Genomic DNA, 20,539 nt, shown 5'->3' on the forward strand with positions numbered 1-20,539 from the left:
GGCTTTTAAATTTCAGCATAACTTTGTAGAGAAGGCTGTTCCTGAATTTTGGTCCCTTGTTCCTCCTGTCATCTGCATGCTAGTAGAAAAAGATTGTTCACCTAAATGAGTACTCTCTGTCCTGAGATTCATGTAAGCAGAATTTTATGCTTCTGTATTCTTAATATGAAGAATATTTAGTACCTACTTTTGAGTATATAGGTGCAGACAGGACTTCTCTCCAAGGATATTTTAAAGTCCTTATTTTTTGCATCATGATTTTACAGGTTTAGATTTTATTTGCTGTCCATTTTCTTGCTGATGTTTTTAATATCTTCAGCTTAATTTTGATTCACCAAATTGAAGAAGTGACCTGATTAGCAGAGGCAGCCATTCAGCAAGGACAAGTGCAATATGCTGCTCTCAGCTGCACAAATGGGCTGCAGAGAAGAGGCTGAGTAACAAGAAGTGGAAGCTGTTGTGGGCCATGAGCTTTATGCTGAGGTTGGCTCAGGTGAAGGAAAAGACTGGGCAGGGATGTAGGAAGAGGGGAACTCTTCTGATTTCCCAGCAGATGATGGCTTAGTGCAATATGGTCCAGCACTTCAAGAAAGACATATTTGAGTTGGAGAGAGCCCAGCTGGAAGGAGTCCAGAAGACCAGGGAAAATAAGGAGAGCTCTAGAAAACATGGTCTGAAAGGAAACATTGAACAAATTTGGATTCTTTAGCTTAAAGCAGAGGAGAGGGAGGAGGTATTACACTCACCAAGTCTATAAGAGGCTGCTGCAGATAGGAAGGGAATAATATGTTCTCCATATGCCTGTTAGATAGCACTAGAAATAATAGCCTTATGTAGCAGCAGGGAAGATTTAAGTCAGATATTGCAACCAATAGATTGCCTGGGGAGATATTTAACAGCTGATTAGACAAACATCTGTCAGGACTGATATTTGGTGTAGCTGGCCCTCACTCGAGCAGAGTCTGGACCAAGCAATTTTTTTGAGATTTCTTCAAGCCTTGTGGTAGATGATTAGATTTTGAACTAATACCTCTTCCAACTTCAGTTGCGGTTAAACACTTGTTTAATATTAATGTTAACAACGTTTAATGTCTGTACCAGACTGTACAGATGATAGTTGCTGGTTCTTCTATCCAGAAACATTTGGTTCACAAGTTGTTTTGCTCATGTTGAGAGACTGTTATTACTAAAGATCCCATTAACCAAAGGCAATCAGTGAGAGCTTTCAGTTTAAAACTACACAAAAGGTGATGTTGCAAGTTACTGCTACCTCTCCTTGTGGCTTGTGCATGTATATGTACAGCGTATGTATGGTTGTACATATATAACTGACGTGAGGATGCATTAGCTAGAGGCACCTTTGAACTAATGTTATCCAGGTTTAAAATGCCACACAGCATCAAAGCCCACAGCCCTGCACTGGTTTAACCAGGCTGCAGTTTGCAGTGGATGCCTTTGGCTGAATGAGCACACACAGGAGAGGGTGAGCACGTGTGGGCAGTGCCACCACTGAGCAGAGCTGCTGGTGGTGACATCTTGAAAGCATGGCCACGATATGATGGACAGACCGAAGCAGGTTGTTGCTGGAGATCAGCCAGAGTCAAGACAGCACTTGATATGAGTTAAAAAATCTTGCTCGTTTATTCAGCTATTTGGCTCACATTTATTTTGTGCTAAGCATATCATGCACCTAACTCTGAACATCATTGGTTAAACCATAGTGTTCACACGTCCTTGCAGTATACATGATTGGCTTAGAAGCTCTATCCACGAGGCTGGATGCTGTGAGCCTTCACCAGCTTATGGTCAGTGCATCCTGTCCAGCATCCTGTTACAGCTATTGCTCCAAACTTTACTTCATCCTTATCCCATCTAAAGAACAGTTCAAGGATGTTTCAGCTTCTACTCATCCTTTAGGCGAAAAGCAGGATTGTGCACATGTCCCTGCTTTTCCAACCATGCATCCACAGCAGGTGATTTTCTTTCACCCTTTTCTCCGCGGACAGCAGTCTCCAATCACTGAGCGGTGCAGCCTGCTCCAACAATCCTTTTTCTCTCCCCTCCCCAGTTCCCAAGGCAGAGAACGAAGTCCCCTCCCCGGCCTCCTCCCACCACAGCAGCAACCAGCCGGCCTCGCTGACGGAGGAGAAGCGGACGCCGCAGGGCAGCCAGAACTCGCTCAACACGGTCAGCTCGGGCAGCGGCAGCACCAGCGGCATCGGCAGCGGCGGCGGCGGCGGCAGCGGCGTGGTCAGCGCCGTGGTGCAGCCCTACGATGTGGAGATCCGCCGCGGCGAGAACGAGGGCTTCGGCTTCGTCATCGTCTCGTCGGTGAGCCGGCCCGAGGCGGGGACCACGTTCGGTGAGTCCTGCGGGGTCTTGGTCATGCCCTAAGTGGGACCCGTGAGGTTTGCGCCCCAGGAGAGCGGGGGGTTCTGTTTAGTTGGAAGTCATGAGCGTGCCCTCATTTATGTAATTAATAGCATTAATCAGAGGAAAAGGCTTGGTAGGTGTTGCCTCCTGGGTTTTGTTCGGCGCTGAGCTGAGAAAAGCGAAATTGGAAATCCCAACCTGAAGAGCTAAAATGCCACCAAAGGCAGTTCCGATGCTCACTCTCTGGGAGAGCCTCTCTGGGGTTTGCTCTCAGAGGAGCAGCTGGGGATCCCCGCAGTGATGCTGTTTGCCAGTGCAGAAATGTAACAGGTGGAATGAAATGTGTCTCGTGATGGTGGAATCAAGCCAGTTGATTTAAAAGCAGTAATGCTTAAACTGATTAACTTCTCTTTGGCAATCAGGGTTATTCTGATCATCATTATGTTGTGAGCATGCTGGTAGCTGGAAAGTTTTAATTAATACCGCTTGATGGTGAGACATAAAATGGGGAATACTGTTAAAAGAACAGGACGTTTCTTTTACCCATTTCACCTCTTCCCAAATGCAGTTCTTCAGAGTTGGAAGAAATTAAGTTTGAGCTATGTCACACGTAATTTCCTGAGCTGATAGAGGTGGTCATGGTTTCTGTCTGAAGAAATTTTTTTGCTAGGCAGACACCCATTTCCAGGGGTTCCTGCAGAGGAGATGTATGTAAGCTGGTTTGGCACGTATGCCCAGAACAGCCTGTTCTCAAGCAGAAAGAAGTGTCATTGCAAGGAGGAAACCAGTCAGAGATGCTATTTTCTTCCCTTTCCTTCTCCTCCAGAGGCAGCATCCACTTGCACTTTGTAAAGGAAGGCGTTCCCTTAGTCTGTGGCACAGGATAGGGGTGGAGGGAAAGGAAGGACAGAGCACAAATTCACAGGACCTCCCACAGCAATGCTGTGGTTTGCAGAGAAAAGGCATTGCAGGCTCCCTGTGCAGCTTGAGTGCTCCTGGGGCACACAGGTACAAGAAGTGGCCTTTCCCTCATTCTCCTAGGCTTTATTTTATGACATTTCTTGCCATTGCCTGTCAGTGACACCCTTAGTAATCAGCAAGGGAGCACCACCTCCTTTGCTGGTATTGAGGTAGAACAGGCTATTTCTAGCACTCTCCTGGGCAGTCTGGCAGCAGAGATTTCAAGGGGGAAATATGTAGTATAAAACTGGTGCACTGAGTTCTGTTCTCAGGTTCTAGGCTCTCTCACACTGTCCTTGCTGCTGGAAACTGCATTTCCAAGATAGGTGTTTTGGTGCCAGAACACAACGGTGCAATGTAAAACAGATTAAACTGAACACAGTCTAGAACAGAGGGTGTGCTTTGAACTTCTGAATGGATTTGCAAATGTGTGTAAATAACTTTTACCATATGAAGACTATGCTGTAACTCTTCTCTGCAGAGAAACCTTGACCTGAGGTTGTAAAAAGTTGTGTTTGCTTTAGCCCAAAATACTTGCTAACTGGAAGTTTTCTGTGCAGGGGCTCCCAAGGAGATCTGTTGATCTGTGACTGTTTTTCCTTTAATTTTTTCAAGTATATTCAGTTTTTTCCTAACACTCCGCATGAGATGTGTTCCCTCTGCTGTCTGGTGCTTGCTCTGGACCTGCTTTGTAGTTTTTTTCTTTCATGGGTAGTATTTAGAGATGGGCCAAACTGGTTCTAAAACCCACCTTGGTCGCTTTGGTGTGGGCTTTGTCATCTGTGTTTAGTGGATTGGATAGAGTAGAAACTCCTATCCTCAAAACAGCCTGCAAACTGGATGGGGCTTTGTATTACCAGAGAGAGAAACTTTCTAACATCATGGTAAAATGAAAAAAAAAAACAAATCTCCCTAATGTTTGTAACTAATATTAACACTTTCTGCCAGTTTTCATTGCATCTTTCCAACCTCACATATCCTTGTCTTAGCCTTTTCTTCTTTATGGTCTTTCTAGTGTTGCCATGTGTGTTTTATCTCTAAAACTACTAATCAAATAGAGACTACAGCAGAGATGGGAAAGTGCATCTTGAGGGTGAATGTATTGTGGATGCAAAGTATGAGATGACCACTCTGTGTACCCCATGGCTTTAACCATGTGTGCCCCAAGGCCTCTTGACCACATAAAGGAGCTGTTAAAAAGCTCACTGGATTTATCTGAGTGATGTTGTGTATCCCCTGTGTCCCAATTCTGCATGTTATGGGCAACCCTGTGTTTTTGAAACAAAACAGCTGCATGGAACAGGAGGAGAATCTTGTCTCCAGAACACATTCATCCTAAAGTGCTCTCGCTCTGTGTGTCAGACATCTCGATGGTTTTGTGTGTGGTTTTAGAGGTATTAGAATGAGGAGAACCTTATTCCTTCTTTGTTCCCACCTGGTGCCATCTAAGATCATAAAAGAGGAAGGGTTAGTGGAGGCTGAGGAGGGTGCCAGCACCAAACAGGTCACCTTTGTCAGTCTTGGCCCATCTGTAGTGGTCCCGTGCCTTCCCTGGTAGTACCTTTATTCACAATGGAAGAAAAATGTTTCATGTTGCTTCCCCATGCAGCGCTGATAGAGTGGGTGTGTGTGGTAGAAAGGGAGCCGCGCTCCCTCCTAGGCCTAGAATGATTTTATCTTTCCAAATGGAGAAAGAACAAAACATTGGCAGAAGCTTGACCAGCAGTTGGCTTAGAGAAGGACTAGAGAGGCTGACACTGATGTAATCTTGGAGGAGAAAAGTTGAGTTTTCTACAAACGGTTTCAATTCTTCTCTTCAAAAACAAAATCAGATTTGGGTTATGATGGAGCTGCTAAGTGCAGTTGTAGTCAATAAAATTTGCACCATTTATTAACAGAAATCCACTCGGGGGGAGTTTTGAGGGATTAACAAAACACCTTTTAGTGGAAGAAGTAAAATGTTGTGCACTCAACTAGTTGATTGCCAATGTTTTGAACACTGGCAGCAAAGCTATCCTATAATAACTTTTGCTTGATGCATTAATTAATTAACCCTTAACCTTCTCTTTCCCTTTTCAACCCTTTTTTTCCTTTTCCCCTTCACCATATTCCCACATACGTAAACAATAAAAAAAAAAAAAACAACACCAAAACCAAAACAAAACAAAACAAAAACAACCCCCAAACCGATACAAAAGCGGGAAATGCATGTGTGGCCATGCCTCACAAAATAGGTCGGATAATTGAAGGGAGCCCCGCAGACCGCTGTGGAAAGCTGAAAGTAGGCGACCGGATCTTGGCCGTCAATGGGTGCTCCATCACCAACAAGTCGCACTCAGACATCGTCAACCTCATTAAGGAAGCGGGAAACACCGTCACCCTGCGCATCATTCCAGGAGATGGTAAAGTATCTGTTCCCTGCTCTTACCTCACCCCTCCTCTCGGTTCTGTCCCCCGGGCTGTTTCCTGTCTCTCAGAGCTGCAAAGCCGTGGAGGGCTCAATTTCCGCTCCTGCTTTGGGAGCTGGCGGTGAGGGAGGTTGTGAGTCTCCCGTAGCTTTGGTTTTTTGTTTCTTTTTTTGTAGAGATATTTGGTTTTTAACAGGGAGGTGCCAATTCAGCGCTTAAAAAAAAAAGAATGTTGCATTCTGTGTATCTGCTTAAAATGATCTTCCATAAATTTGATGGCTCTCTCTATATGCTTTGGTTTGATTCTTAGCTTAATAATGCAGCTTTAGACTATTTGGGAATCACTTGTTAGTATGTGGGATTCCTGAAGCTTTGTATAGACACAAGCAGGCTATAGAGCAAAGAGATCACAGAAAGAGATAAACACTTGGACATGTTTTAAGCTGTTTTAAAAGCAGATTTGCTTTTATTCTGGCTAAGTTGCTTTGGGAGCGAGCTCAGTATATTTTTAAATGACTGCTTAAATGGTGATGGTTTTGAAGCTGCATTTTAAGAGTTACCCTAGACAGGATCTCACTGTTTCAGATGAGAGGCAAGGTGCAGGTTCCCTAATAACCTAATAACAATAATAATTTGACACCTGGTGCTGATCTCAGGTCACTGAAATATTTAATAAAAATAAGGATCTGTGTTATATATCAGTTCCATTAAATTAATCCCTAGCTTGATCCCCACATAGGAACAGATAAAGAAACCTGGTAGAGTATCTGCAGCAGAACTAAAATTGCCATGGTTCTAAATTCTAAGTATTTTCTTTGTTTATTTTGCTTCTCTGCCATGAATGGGTTCGAAGTGAGAGCTTGTTGGGCAGAAACCTTTCCACATTGCTCCCCACAGACCAGGATGAGAAATAATCTGGTTATAAATTATTTCTGTTTAGGGTGATCTGTTTTGCACAAAAGCTTTATTTTCCTGCTGTCTAGTGGGTACCAGGTCAAATGGTATATAATCTTCTGCTGCTTGGAGCAAATAGGGTGTTCATGAATAATAAAATGGCTGTGAATCAAGCCAACATCTGAGCTGGGCTGTACAGGCCTGTTTTGGAAGATAAACTGAGAGAAGAATTGTTCATTACCTGTATTTTAGTATCTGATAAAAAGGAAGGTGAATCTTTAAATAAATAAAGGGCTTATTTTTTAAAAAAGCAAAACCATCTGAGAAATAAGCAACTTCTGAATGATTTCAGAATTTTTTAAAGAATATAACCTCCTGACATAAATGCTGAGCCAGTCTTGCTCATGCAATTATGTGACCCAAATATGATGTAAATTGCTTAGGTTAGGGAAACCACATACCTGTGATTGACATCACGTATTCCTGGAGAAGATGGAAAGCTGTTCTTTAGGGAAAAAATCAACTCTGCTTTCATAGCAATTCAGGCTTTAAGTCTTCTTATTTACTGTCACTTTAAAATTCCAAGTCAGATTGCCAACTTTGCATAGTATTACCTGCATTTATTTTCCAAAAGACTGTAAGACCCAACTCTCAAAATCTCTGACGTGTTTGTTCTAAAACCCCATGAGATACAAGAAATTGGTCTCAGTGTTGTTTTCTTTGATGTCTTTGTAAGCTTTTCGTGATTTGTTGTTTTCTTTTGTTTCTTTTTGAGCGCTTTTTTGGCAAATATAAATGGTCTGTTTGCTTGAAGGAGGGGGGAGCATAAATCAGAAGCCACTTGCCAGATAAACACAAAACTGAAGTGCATCACAAGACTCACAATAAACTCACACTGCTAATCTCTTCTAACATTATTAAAAACACCAAGAGTTTTTGCTTTGTGATAAGTCTTGCACAAATTAATTGCCACAGACGACTGCAGGATTGTATTTGCAATGAAATGATGATGCTTTACCACACTTACAGCAGGTTCAAGGATCCAGAATGCTGGAAGAGGACAAGCTTAGATTAGCCATGTAATTGGTGACTGAGAGTTTTAGGCCAGAACAGGGCAAGGAATCAATGAAATATTTAGGGTTTAGGGCATGCAATTATAATTGTACTAAAGATAATTTGTGCTATATTTTGCTATATATTTTGCTATTCCAGTTTTGCATGGTGGCTGGCATGTGTCCTGAAGCAGTGTCTAAAACACTGGCAAAATTATGCACAACTCCTGACTCATGGCATAGGGTGGGCTAAAGATAGATGCAGTACAGTGGTGTGAAGATACATCTGTACCAAAGATGTGTTGTTGCTCTGCTTGGTATTATTAGTGTGACCTACTAAAGGGTAGGAATCTTGCATTCTCTTTGAAGCCCATCTTCATCTGATCTCCAAATATTTGTGGAGGATTTCAGAGGCTTTTGTTCTGGATGAATACAGAACACTTAACCATGTTTGGGGGGGTTTCTTATGTAGGAGACAGATTTTAACATCAAGGCATCTTTACAAAATAAACAGAATTATTTCTTAAACCTCAGCAGTGTAACTACACGTAGGGATATATCCTTCTCACACAAGCCAGCTGTCAGTGGCACATCATCACAAGGGTGGGTTTGGTCATGCCTACACTGAGAGGTGCAGGCAGACCCAGGAGCCTCTCTTGCTCTCTGAGCTACTGGACAGGAGCCACCTCTGGTCTGGAAGATGTTTCAGCTCCATATGCTGAGGGTTTGGGCATGTTAACTTGAGCACAGCACTGCAGGCAAAGGAGCTGTGTTCTTGTTGCACCCATCTGCTTAAGTGGTTCTCCTTTTTCTCTGTCCCTTTTCCTGAATTTCCCTTGACATGCAAGTAGCTACAGAAAGGAAAAAGCTTCCCCTTATCTAGACTTCTCCAGAATTAATATAAATCCATGAAGTAAATTAAACTCCCAGGACCAAGTAAGCCCATGACCACTACATCTTAATTCAGGCAAAAACCCTTCCATTCCTGCAATTCTGTATTACAGCTGGACTCTGTTTAATAATGCAGGTATCTCCATAGCTAGTAAAATGAATTAGTGTATTCCTGTAGCTTGAGAGGCAAACAAGGGCAAGGTAGAAGGCCTTGTAATTTCCTGTTGGAGACCCAGATGTTTCCATCTAGTTTTTGTCACTGTTGTCTTAGTGTCTGTGTATTCAGTTTAGATTTTGGTCTTGAAAAGGGGATTATGGTCAGTATTTCATAGTTACTTGCAATCTGTGGTTCTCTCCTGGGTACAGTGGGTACAGACACAAAGGGGTGTCCCCTGTGTACAGAGCTGTCTGCAGAGGAGCAGGTGCCTGCCACTGCAGTGGCTTTATCTGGGAGTGCCATGTCTGCGTGGGTGTTTCTGCTGATTCTGCCCATCATTCTCCAAGTGCAGCCAACATAACTTGAACATTTTGTGTGGTTAAGCAGCATGAAGGCACATGGAGAACCACTGAGACTTCCTCTGAAGTCAAACTCCCATGGGAGAGGAAGGGTGTTTTCAGAAACTGCTGGCTTCTGGAGCAATTCAGCATTTGAAACTCTTCACTACTAATATGAGTTCAGGATTGGTACAATATGTAGTTCTGGAAAATAAGTTGAGTTCAATACGGAAGAGTTCCAGGTCTGTGTTGCTAATATTCAGCTAATGGCATTGACATGACCTTAATTTTAGGCAGAGCTGAGTGAGTTTGGGATTAACTGTGGTCCTTCTGAAGTCTGTGATGCAGCTCCAGAATGACAAGGGGAATATTTTGGCATGCCATACTCTGAGGAACATCTACATAGTCACTTTTCAGTTGCTCCCATCTCAGCTGTGGGAAGCAGGAGACAGGACCTCCTTGGAGCCTAAAAAGATCTGCAATTTGCACAGGCTGATGCTGGGCTGAGAGCCCGTTACCATGGCAGAAATTGAGCTTAGAAGTTACTCCTGCTCCCTGACTTCTCTCAGTGCACCTTTTTGTAAGTGCTACCCAGTTATTGATGCATTTGGTACAGGTGGCTCCACGTTCCTGCTTTCAGTGGTGAGGTAGAAGTGGGTCGTATGTCAAAGAAGGATTTCAGTAAGTTTGGGGTTCAGTCACATTCAATATCGTCTTGTGAGGTATTGCATAAGAGCCACATCTCAGTTCTACTGGAGATTGCAGTTTCTGATGGAGGAAGGATTGAAAAACTTATAATCCCTGGAATAGCTGTAGCCACTATAAAATTAGTCCACTCAACCTACAATATTTAGAGACTTAATTGGAATTCATGCATTTAGACAATAGACAAAACATTGCTCAATCCTTTATCTACAAGTGAGTCTTCATGAATGTGTCTAATGGTCAGGTGGGGTTCCAATCCCAGATTTCCTAACTTAATTATTTTTTCATTTTCCAGTTGAGTGTACAGTTTCATATACACACCTACTATATTAATTTGGGGAATTAAGAAATTAGATCCCTTCTCCAGTTCTATAGAGACAATGTAATGATGCTTTTGAGTGAAATGCTTTTGCAAAACTCTTTTTTTTTTCTTTCAGTGAATAGCCAGTGGTCTTCCCTCATAATAAAAACAAAATCTATTTTGCAGAATCCTCCAATGCTACTTTATTGACCAATGCAGAAAAAATTGCTACAATCACAACCACACATACTCCTCAGCAAATACCACAGGAGACCAGGTCAGATTGTTTTCCTTGAGGAGGGCATCTTGACATGCTCTCTCTTCGGTTACTTCTTCATCACTTTCACATCCCATGAGCTGTATTTTTCCTCTCTCCCTCTCATTCATTACAGCAGGAACAACACCAAACCAAAGCAGGAATCCCAGTTTGATTTCAAACCACCCCAAGCAGCACAGGTAAGGAGTACCTCTCTCATTGTTTTGCTTATCACAGACTGTTGTTTCCAATCTGCTTGAGGGCTGTGTTTAAATATTTCTCTTGAAAATTCCTACTGAGAAGCTGCTCTCCCTCAGTCTGCTGAAAAGAAAGAGGAATTTGCTGATTAGTTTCTTAATATGTGTTGCTGTTGTTTCAGCTGAGAAACATTTCCAACACATTCTCATCAAGACTTTGAGGGAGTAAAAATAAAGAAAAAAAGAGCTGACATTTTTAGGGCAGTAATAATTTATGTGTTTGTTTATTGAATTGTCTATTTTGAGGGGCCTCTCTAGAAGGTATTGTGTGCAAATGATAAATTCAGAGAATAGAAAAAGAGAAAAACTTAATAAGGGGCGATAGCTGGAGTGTTCTAGCTTGCACAGACAGTATCTTATTAGAGAGATTATCTATCTCACTGTTAACTTTCCTTGCCACTGGCCATCCCAGAAGTTACATCTTCCATTAGGGACTTCAAAACATCCCTGTAATAGCATTTGAGAAAAACAATGCAAAGGCTTCTGAGCTTCCTGCAAAGGAATAAATGATATGGTAACAACATGAAAGGCCAGCACCGTGGCACAGGCTCACCCCAGGTGCCATCAGTCACTGCACTAAAGCTGGCACAGGAAGGGAGGTTGTGTTAGAATTCTGGAAACTGAGAATTTCAGGCTTTCAGTGCTAAAAGGCACTGACCCTCAGGCAAGCACTGCATCTGACCTGAGGCTGTGGAACAGGCTTCCGAAATTGAGTGACAGCACTGGAGTAGTGGGTGTGTAGTTTGAATAGAAGTGTGTGATATCACAGGGTGGAAAACTTAGGATTTAAGATTTTAGTATATAGTAATATAGAGAGAGCAAGATGGAGGATTTTAGGTGTTGGCTAAATTCTTTCACCTTCTTCATGGTTTTGGGTAGTTTTTTCTAATTGGGGGGAAAAAGTCCGCATTGCAGACCTTTGGTATTTGGTCATTGGGTTAAAAGTATAAATAATAGAGGTGTCATCTCGTTATTGGATAAATAGTGCTTAAAAGACCTTGGAAAGAGTAAGAGACAGAGCAATTTTCTACCTTGTTAGTTAGGACTCACAACTTGTGAGAATCTACTTCAGATAAGAATTAACAAACATCTGAGTCCAAACACAAGAAAACTGTGTCCCATGCTTTAATCCCAGCTCTAACACAAAGAAAAGAAGATAAAAACCTCACAAGGTTGTCCTTGCCTTCACTGGTTGGAAGAACCTTTAATCACCTTCCCAAAATGTCCTCTCCTGCCCTGGGCACAGGAGGTGCTGTTAACAGGTGTGCCCAGAAATGAACCACGGGACATGGCCAAGCCCACTCATTCCAGCAGCCCTTCACCAACCACTAGAACTCCAAATTGCAGAGTGGGGTCTGAGGAAGCACCAAATCCTGGTCTGTGTGTGAAAATTCAACTGATTTTCCATTTTTAATTATTACTAACAAAACATTGGTTGAATAATTCTAGCGTGAGAGCAGAGCAGTATTTGACTTTCTGACCAACTGGGCGTTTGTTTTCCCCTTTCCCAGCAGGACCAAGACTTTTACACAGTTGAGCTAGAAAGAGGAGCCAAGGGGTTTGGCTTCAGCCTGCGAGGTGGCCGGGAGTACAACATGGATCTGTACGTGCTGCGGCTCGCCGAGGACGGGCCCGCTGAGAGATGTGGGAAAATGAGGGTATGCACAAACTGACTGCAAAACCACCTTTCTTTGCAATAAGATGACTCCCCTGCCTCTCCCTTCTGCTGTGCCAGATAAAAGGGAAATTAAATGTGAACTGAAAGTGGCCCCTATTTACTTCTGCTGATGGCATCTGTCGCTCTTGGTACGCAGTCTGTAGCAGTGTGTGTTCAATGGAAGGCTTCAGCCCCTTCTTCCATCACTGCTTCCCAAACTCTAGTACATAATCTGTTCTTTAAAGCCTAAGGGGCACACATGTAGCAGTGAAAATGGAACAGCCAGTGTCTTTGCCTGCTAGTGGGCAGAGAGAGGACAGAACATGTCTATGGCCCATGGCTTACGAAATTATAATGTAGGTTCTGATTAACATTAATTGTTAACTTCACTTATCAGCTAAATGGCAGACATTATAACAAGGGCATATGCTATAAAATGCCTACTGAAAAAATAATTTGACAGGTTTGATGTACTCCTTGGACCTCTATTAGAGAATGCATTATAACTTTTCCACATACATTGTTGGCTCCAGATATGTCATGTGAAGGGCATTTTCAAAATTCTTATGCTAGGGGTAGATCTATGGGTCCAAAATTTTTGCTGATGAAAATATGATGCAAAATCAGTGCTGCCCTGTGAAAATCAATGCTTTGACAAGCTCTTCCAGGCCCTGTTTTTTTCTCCTGATAAATGATTATATTTACAGAATCAGCTTTGCTGATTCACAGTAGGTATCTATATCCAAGTTAGAAACAGACCTGAAAAAGCTCTGTGAACATCCTGGCTGGAGCAGATTATGCAGCAAGCAACCACTTTGACTGAAGACTTTACAAATAATCAAAATTAAATAAAATAGCACCAGTCCTAACACTGCACTTACTATTGAGTAGTGCAGTAATTGCAATGTGATTTTGCAGAATAGCAGTGAAACATTTTGATACCTCAAGATTTCTCCATTATCTTGATGTCTCCCAGACTCCTGCACACTGGATGGACACTGGAAGGAGTTGGGCATGTTCAGCTTCACCTGATGCATAGCTGTTCCAGCTTTGCTGTGGTCACTGTCTTATGGTGTGCTGGTAGGGACCCTCGTGGGGACTTGTTTCTGATCACAGTGTCTTTATTACCTTGGCAGATCGGTGATGAAATCTTAGAAATCAATGGAGAAACCACCAAGAACATGAAGCACGCCCGGGCCATCGAACTGATTAAAAATGGTGGCCGCAAGGTCCGCCTGTTTCTGAAACGTGGAGATGGCTCTGTCCCAGAATATGGTGGGTCAAACTATGAAAACATTCCTTTCTTCCCTGGCATCACTCCATGAATATTTGTCTCAAGATCTGAAGCGGGAATTCTTTTTTATTTTCCTTTCTCACCAGTGTCTTACCAACCTTTGCAACATATAATTGCCTCGCTTGTGCTGAATTTTCTACACATTTCATCCTTTGCTTGCTTCTATGGACTTGGGGCGCAGTGTAAGGCAAGATCATCATAGCAGTATTTTTTGGTGATCAGAGAGGAAAGCAAAACAAAACAAAACAAACCTTATTGTCTTGTCCAGCCAAAAAAGGAATGTTATTGAACTGTGCCAAACTGTTTCTCAGCGGCTGAATAGTTGTTTCACGTAGGTCTCTTCTTCTAATCAATGCAAAAACTGGGATCCCGAGTTGCTATTCTGAAGCAGTGATTTTTTTTTTTTTTTTTTCGTTAGGTTTTTCTCTTAGTTCCTGTCTGTATCCATAGACATGAATGCCGAGATGGCTTATGAGATTTTTGCCTTTCCTTAATATTTATGTAAATATTTATAAAGTTATTTGAGAAAAAGAAGGGAAAAAAAAGCTTTACTGCAAAAATATATTGATTTGGCCTCCTGAGCCCTTTTCTCCCCCTTTAAACAGTCTGCTGGTTTCAACTAGTTAATTTGTAAGGTCTGAAAAGGTGAGGAGGTTTTGAAAAGGTGCTCTCGTGTCTGTCTTGGGGGAAACAGTCAGTCCTTGTTTCTTACTAAGAATTGCATTAGATATCCTTTTCTTCCCCTGGAGGTTGGATTGCTGGGTGGCTTAACTTAGCACACTATTTAATATTATAATTATGTCTTATTTATTTGAGATAATTGTCAAATATTGTGCCCTCGATGGAGGGCTACTCCCAACCAAAGGTCTTTGAGGTTTCTATAGAAACTGATGATTGAAGGGATGTCCTTTATACTTTCCTCCCTGTATTTGGGTTATTTCTGTGTCAGTAAGTTCTGTGTCTATCATTCTCTCCATGCCCTAACACCAGAAACAAAACCCTTCTGCACAATTTATGAACTAGATTTTCTTTTCATTTACTGTACTATGTTTGAGAGTTTCTGCTCAGTCTGCTCATTATTTAACTTAAAATGACCAATTCAGAGTATAACAAACAAACAATTGAAGTGTTTAACGATATGGAAGGGAAGTTGTGGGTTTACACTTCTGTAATATAAATAGCACACCAGAAGGTTCAATGATGGCACTGAAATTCTGTAATGTTCTTTCTACTTTTGTCTTTTCCTATTCTCCTTTGGATGTACAGTACTGTATCATATGCTAGACTGCATAAATACCCTGTAAATTAAGTGCTTCACTTCTCAAAGCATATGTCTGTTGCACTGAGGATGGAAATCCATCACCAATTTTCTTTTGGCTAATGCTAACCACTAAACGTTCGTTCTCCAAGCAAGGATTTAATATACAGGGGTTGCACTACTGTAAAGAATATCCTTGTAACATTTGGGACTCCTTTCTCTCTTCGTTCTGTTCGCTGCAGTCGCAAATGGTTCCTCTAATAATGTTAAGTTCCAATATTTTTCTGACTTGATTGGAACGTGCTTCTCTATGAGGCTGTATATTTTTGTAATGAGTTTTGTACTTATTTTTAATGTTGTGGTCTCTGGTGGACTTTATTTTTCGTTGTTGTTCGATTGTTAATGTTTTTTCTATGACATTCTGTGTCGCTGTTCCAGCTGTCTTTTAGAATGGATGCTCTCGTTGTCTGGGTTATTGAATCACCTCTTAGATGTCTCTTTATGTCACAATAATAACAACTGCTGTCTTTGCAGCCTTATATTTGGGTGAAGCCTAGACAATCTGACTGGAAAAATAAACTTTCTTTATTCTAAGATAAAATATGAAGATTTTTCTTTCTTTCATCTTTATTATAGGGAATCTAAATTTTCTACTTTTCTCTTTCTCTTTCTCTTACTTTTCTTGGTGCTGGGCTCTTCCTTCCTCAGCGATGATACCTCCTAATATCGCTGCATGTATGAGAAATGACAAGCTCGGGGAGTCTTGCTTCTACCTTATGGGCCATAATCAAACTACGGTTTGTAGCTAAAATCAATATTAGGTGTTTTTGTGCTGTGGCCTAATTCCCTCACATTGCTTTTCCGCTTCGCTCTATTCTATATGTACAGCAATTCATCCCGAACACCCTGCGTCCCCCAAATTGTAAGTACACACCCCACAGGACATGTTTGAACCTCGCTTGTACCTTGTGTGATAGGCAGGTTGCCACAAGCCACGTGCTTACAGCCACAGAAAAGCAGCGTGGTCCCATCCCCAGCTGTGGCCTGAAAGTGCTAATAGAGCAAAACTGTCCCCATGTAGAGTTGCAACGTGGAGTTTCACTTGGAATTCACAAAAATCACAGCCCGTGCACACACAGACCCTCCCAAGCTCAGGAGTGGAAATGCCATCAAATGGGAGACACTTGGCATCACTCCATGAATATTTGGAGGAATGTAGAGTGTTTGGCATGGTGGGAGGGAAGGCAGAAAGGGGAAAAAGAGGAATTAAAAAAATAACCTGTCCCCACAAGTGTTTGTGAGGGTTTTCAGTTGTTGCCATCAGGGCACTCCACCTCAAGGTGGGGTGTTGGGGTGCGAGGAAGTAAGGAAGTGGCTAATGCCAGCCAAGCTGCCACGAAGGAGTTACTTAAAGAAAGAAAACAATAAGCAAATAAAAGCAGCACTTGCATTAAGGCAGCGCGGCTACTTTAATGTTTTTCATGTTTGTAATGAATCATTCATAAACATCCGTTACAAATGACAGGAGTAATTGTAGCTTAGCTGCAGCGCAGGCCTGGGGTTTAGTTTGGATGTCCTTTTTCTACTTCTGCTTTGCAGTTTGTCTTGCAGAGGCAGCTCAGCTGTATTTTACCTCAAATAGTACATGAAAAATAATGAACTGGAGATTAGATTTGAACCAAAGCCATCCTACATATTACAGTATCTTTCCATTGCTTTGATATGAAAAAATCATAACTACTGTCATCGTTGTTTGAATCATTGTGGCAAAACCAAAATCTACCCTAGGACTTTACATAACATGGTAGAACTAAGAGAGATTAAGCTATGCCTTAAATGAAATGGAAATGGCATGATTACAGTCTAATTCTCACACCTTCAAAATGTTATTTTACAAGGTGAAAACTTAATAATCAATTCTATTTTCTGTACATTTTCTGCTATTTGAGCTGAGGCCTCCCACACCTGGAAGGCAGTTCTTTATAATATCTTAAAGACAAAAATTGTTTCCTAAAGGCCCTCTTTATTGGAAGCTATTAAAAAAAAAAGCAGCCAACAACCTGAACTACAATGGGATTTTTCCACTGGAAAGAATGTAGTGTAACCGAAACATTATGAATTGGGCTTGGGGAAAAATATAAAGTGCCCCATGCCCAGAAGAGCATAAAGTTGAGATCAGCTTGGACCAAAACATGGCTAACGATCAGAGCAGCACCAGTACTAACCTGTAACTCTCGTTGTTCACAGTTAAATTAACAAAAGCCTCGGTTAGCCTTCGCTGACTGCTTTAACAGTTGTTTGTTTTTGTCACTAATGAAGTCTGAAGAGTGCTAAGTGGTGTCGCAGCACCACGGAAGGCATCAATACCAAACCCTTTGCTGTTATTTTCTTTCAGACCCCAGCAGTGACAGGAACAGTCCCGCCACAGGTTCACAAAATGTATCGGAAATGAAACCCGCACCATCCGACCGACGGCAGCACCCATCATCGGAGTCCAGTTATCCACCAGACCTTCACAAATCATCACAACATGGGGACAAGCGGACTTACGTTAGAGACCTAAAAGGCAGCAGAGAGTTTAGCAGACATCCCAATGAACACCACACTTGGAATGGGACTTCTAAAACCAACGACCATGTGCCAGGCAGGAAGACGGAGAGGTCGCCGGAGAGGAGGCACCAAAGGCAGCCAGAGAGGGTGGTGGTGAACGGGCAGAAGAGGAGGTCTCCCGAGAAGCGCAGGGAAGGCACGAGGAGTGCAGACAACACTTTGGAGAGGCGGGAGCGACTGGAGAGGAGGAGAGAGCTCTCTCCAGAGAGGCGCAGAGAGCGGTCGCCCGGCCGGCGGCGGCGGTCGCTGGAGAGACTGACGGAGCCCAGGAGGTCCCCTGAGCGCAGGAGAGAGAACTCCCTGGACCGACGGGCCAAGTCGTCCGACCGGCGCAGGGAGAGGTCGCCCGAGAGGCGGCTCAGGGAGGAACGAGTCGGCCACCGGGAGAGGGAAGAGCCCGGCTGGAAGCACGAGGCGAGCCGCAGGCACCCGCCCGAGCAGCGCAGGCGGCCCTACAAGGAATGCAGCACCGACCTCAGCATCTGAGGGGCTCCCCGGGGTCCCAGCCGCCTTCCCCACACCAAGGGGGCAGAGGAGAGAGGGAAACCGCCTGGCTTTCGCAGGCGACGAGACATCCGCCACCTGCTGATCCTACAAACCCTTTATGCAGATGAAATCTTATGACAAAAAACAAAAAAAAAAAGCGTTGTGCCTGATGTATAATATTAAAGAAAGTATTTTTCAGTGTATTCTTTTTTTTTAATTACTTGCCAAATGTTGGTCCTAAAGGATTATAAAATTTTGTTTCTACATTCTTTGTAGATTTCTTAAAAATAATTCCTTTATTGGGCTACTTTCCCCCCCTCCCCAATATAGTAAGTGGGGGTAGCCAGTAATATAATATAGGCAAAGGATTTTATGACCAAGTTTGAATAATTTGATCCAGACTGTTCTCTAGTGACTCACTGCTACACTGTATGTAGAAAATTTTTTAAGGGTTGGGGGTGGGGAAGGAAGAAAATTGTTCATCTCAGTAGGAATGGAGTGCTCCTGCTGAAGGAATTAAAAAGGAAAGAGACAAATGTTCCTAAAATTGCAAGAACTGTTTGAAGAGACTACTGTTTCAATGAAGGATATTTATAATAATAATAAATAATTAAAAAAAAAAAATAAAAAGCAACCAAACCCACACAGCACAAGATGATTTACAATAAGTAATTTGTAGTTTGTTCCGTGAACAGTTTATACTTTCAGGCCCCCTGGACAGGACACGCAGAGGCAGAAGGACTGGTCACCACCATGCCTGTGTCACACGCTAACGTGGACTGTTGAGCTCTCATTAGCCTCAGCAACATGTAACGATGGTATGTCATTAAGGCAGCAGCCCTGCTCATCTCCCAGCTGTACATGGACAGCAACCCCAGCATGCATGGTATTGTCTGTCTGCTTGGAAGCAAGGGGAGGGATTGGGATTCTGGGACAAGGCACCGTCCCCCTGCTCGGAGTAGGTGTATTCCTTCTGCTCAGGCAAAACCAGTGGGCTTTTATTCTGCCAGATTCCAAAAGCTCTTGATTCTTCTTGCTCTGTATTGAAAGGGTTGGGTTTTTGTTGTTTTACTGGTTCATCCTTACTGAGACAAAAGGAGTGCACTTGCTGGGGAAGAAAAAAAATAAAGGAAAAAAAGATAAAGTATCAAAGGAAAATCACAGGCTAAAAGAGGCAATCAGTGGGACAACCTGGTTGTAGAAGCCTATCCATACCTGGTTATATGCTGTAAATTTGAGTCTAAGAACAGCAGCAAAAGAGAAACCTGCAAGTTTCTAAGTTGTATTTTTAAATTTGCAAGCTGTGTGGTAAGTCTGCTGTAGCATTGGTCTAAGATTTAATGGATTACTGCCTAGCTGAGCCAAAATGTTTGCCGTTACTGTTGGACCACTAAAGTAAACTGCTGCTTTTTCCAGTGCATTGGTGTGTACATGTATACTGACTCACATCCTCCATATGAACACAAAACCATTGCAAGTCTATCACTGTTGTTGCCATGGTACTGTAAAAACAAAACCAAGAAAGAAGATGGCCAATCATTGTGTGTACAGTTGAAATTGTAATTAATAGAGCCTGTTGGAAAAAAACAAAACTGTTGCCTTTTTCTTGTATAAAAGAGGATTTATGACAAAATTTAGGTGTGAGGAATGTGATTAAGTGTTTATATTTCTAAAAATGGAAAAAATTTGATTCAGGGGATATATTTTAATATAAACTGAATCAGGTATGTAAAGCTGTTTTAAAATGGGAGACTGTATCAGTAATTCTAAAGCTTTTGTTGGTTTGAATATCATTTCTTTTTTTCATGGTGGGCCTGCTTATGTATTATTAAGCACTTGTATGCAATCTATATTCTCCAATCATCATTTCTTGCAACATGCTATAGGCAAAATGCTCTTTTCTGTGTTGATGAAAAGCAGTATGTGGGCCAATCTTTTTTATAAAACACTATGCATATATAAATACTACATTGTTCATAGCTTTATTTGACTTAATTGGGTTTATACATAACACTAGGATGAGTAGATGTGGACTTACCCAGTAAGAGCTTTCCTTGGAACAGACACTATGTATATGATGTAGCAACAAAGAAGGAGAAAGTCTGTGAATGCTATTTTTATTATCAAATAAAGTTTTCCATACAAAGCATGCATGCGAGTGTAGTGATAAGATAAAGGAAGAACCACACCTTAATGTTACTTATTCATCCCTCCCTAAATTAATAAACCTGTAGGTTATGGTCACCAAGGTCCATCTATTAAATATGCATTAATCATCCATTAAATATGTATTATTATTTGACAAGCCTTAAAGCAAAGTTTCCCAGTCTTCCAGGATAAAATTTCCTCCCCTAAAGTAGTCAGGAACTAAAGGTTTAGGTGAAGCAGGGTCTATAATTGTGTCTGAGGTTTGTGTCATTGATTCTTCATAACACATAAGCACGTGTGACCATAGAAAATCAAGGCAGCAACTGCTCAGTTGCTCTTGTGGAGGTTGTTGGTGCCATATATATATATATATATATGTGTGTGTGTGTGTGTGTGTGATGTATGTGTGTATATACATATATACACAAACATATATATATATATATGCATCACCAAGGCTGCTGTATGTCTCCCATCTCTTAGTTTTTAAAATG

At 42.0% G+C, this 20,539-nt stretch overlaps 1 protein-coding gene across 26 annotated transcripts in view; it reads left to right on the forward strand.

Annotated features, from left to right (window-relative positions):
• Window positions 1-20,046, forward strand: part of MAGI1 (membrane associated guanylate kinase, WW and PDZ domain containing 1) — a 335,623-nt gene extending 315,577 nt beyond the window's left edge. For 7 of the 26 annotated variants that reach the window (XM_063411642.1, XM_063411643.1, XM_063411653.1 and 4 more), the window contains 7 exons: window positions 2,069-2,362; window positions 5,532-5,735; window positions 10,266-10,356; window positions 10,472-10,535; window positions 12,104-12,250; window positions 13,386-13,524; window positions 17,197-20,046. In XM_063411642.1, coding sequence (XP_063267712.1) covers window positions 2,069-2,362; window positions 5,532-5,735; window positions 10,266-10,356; window positions 10,472-10,535; window positions 12,104-12,250; window positions 13,386-13,524; window positions 17,197-17,897 — 1,640 coding nt within the window. In that variant the 3' untranslated portion in view covers window positions 17,898-20,046. Of the gene's footprint in view, window positions 1-2,068; window positions 2,363-5,531; window positions 5,736-10,265; window positions 10,357-10,471; window positions 10,536-12,103; window positions 12,251-13,385; window positions 15,382-15,509; window positions 15,978-17,196 lie in introns of those variants that run through there. The other 19 variants (XM_063411646.1, XM_063411664.1, XM_063411666.1 and 16 more) reach the window with 12 other exon arrangements.
• The last annotated feature ends 493 nt before the right edge of the window (window positions 20,047-20,539 follow it).

The sequence above is a fragment of the Prinia subflava genome, chromosome 14 (assembly GCF_021018805.1).
Source record: "Prinia subflava isolate CZ2003 ecotype Zambia chromosome 14, Cam_Psub_1.2, whole genome shotgun sequence".
Classification (NCBI taxonomy): domain Eukaryota; kingdom Metazoa; phylum Chordata; class Aves; order Passeriformes; family Cisticolidae; genus Prinia; species Prinia subflava.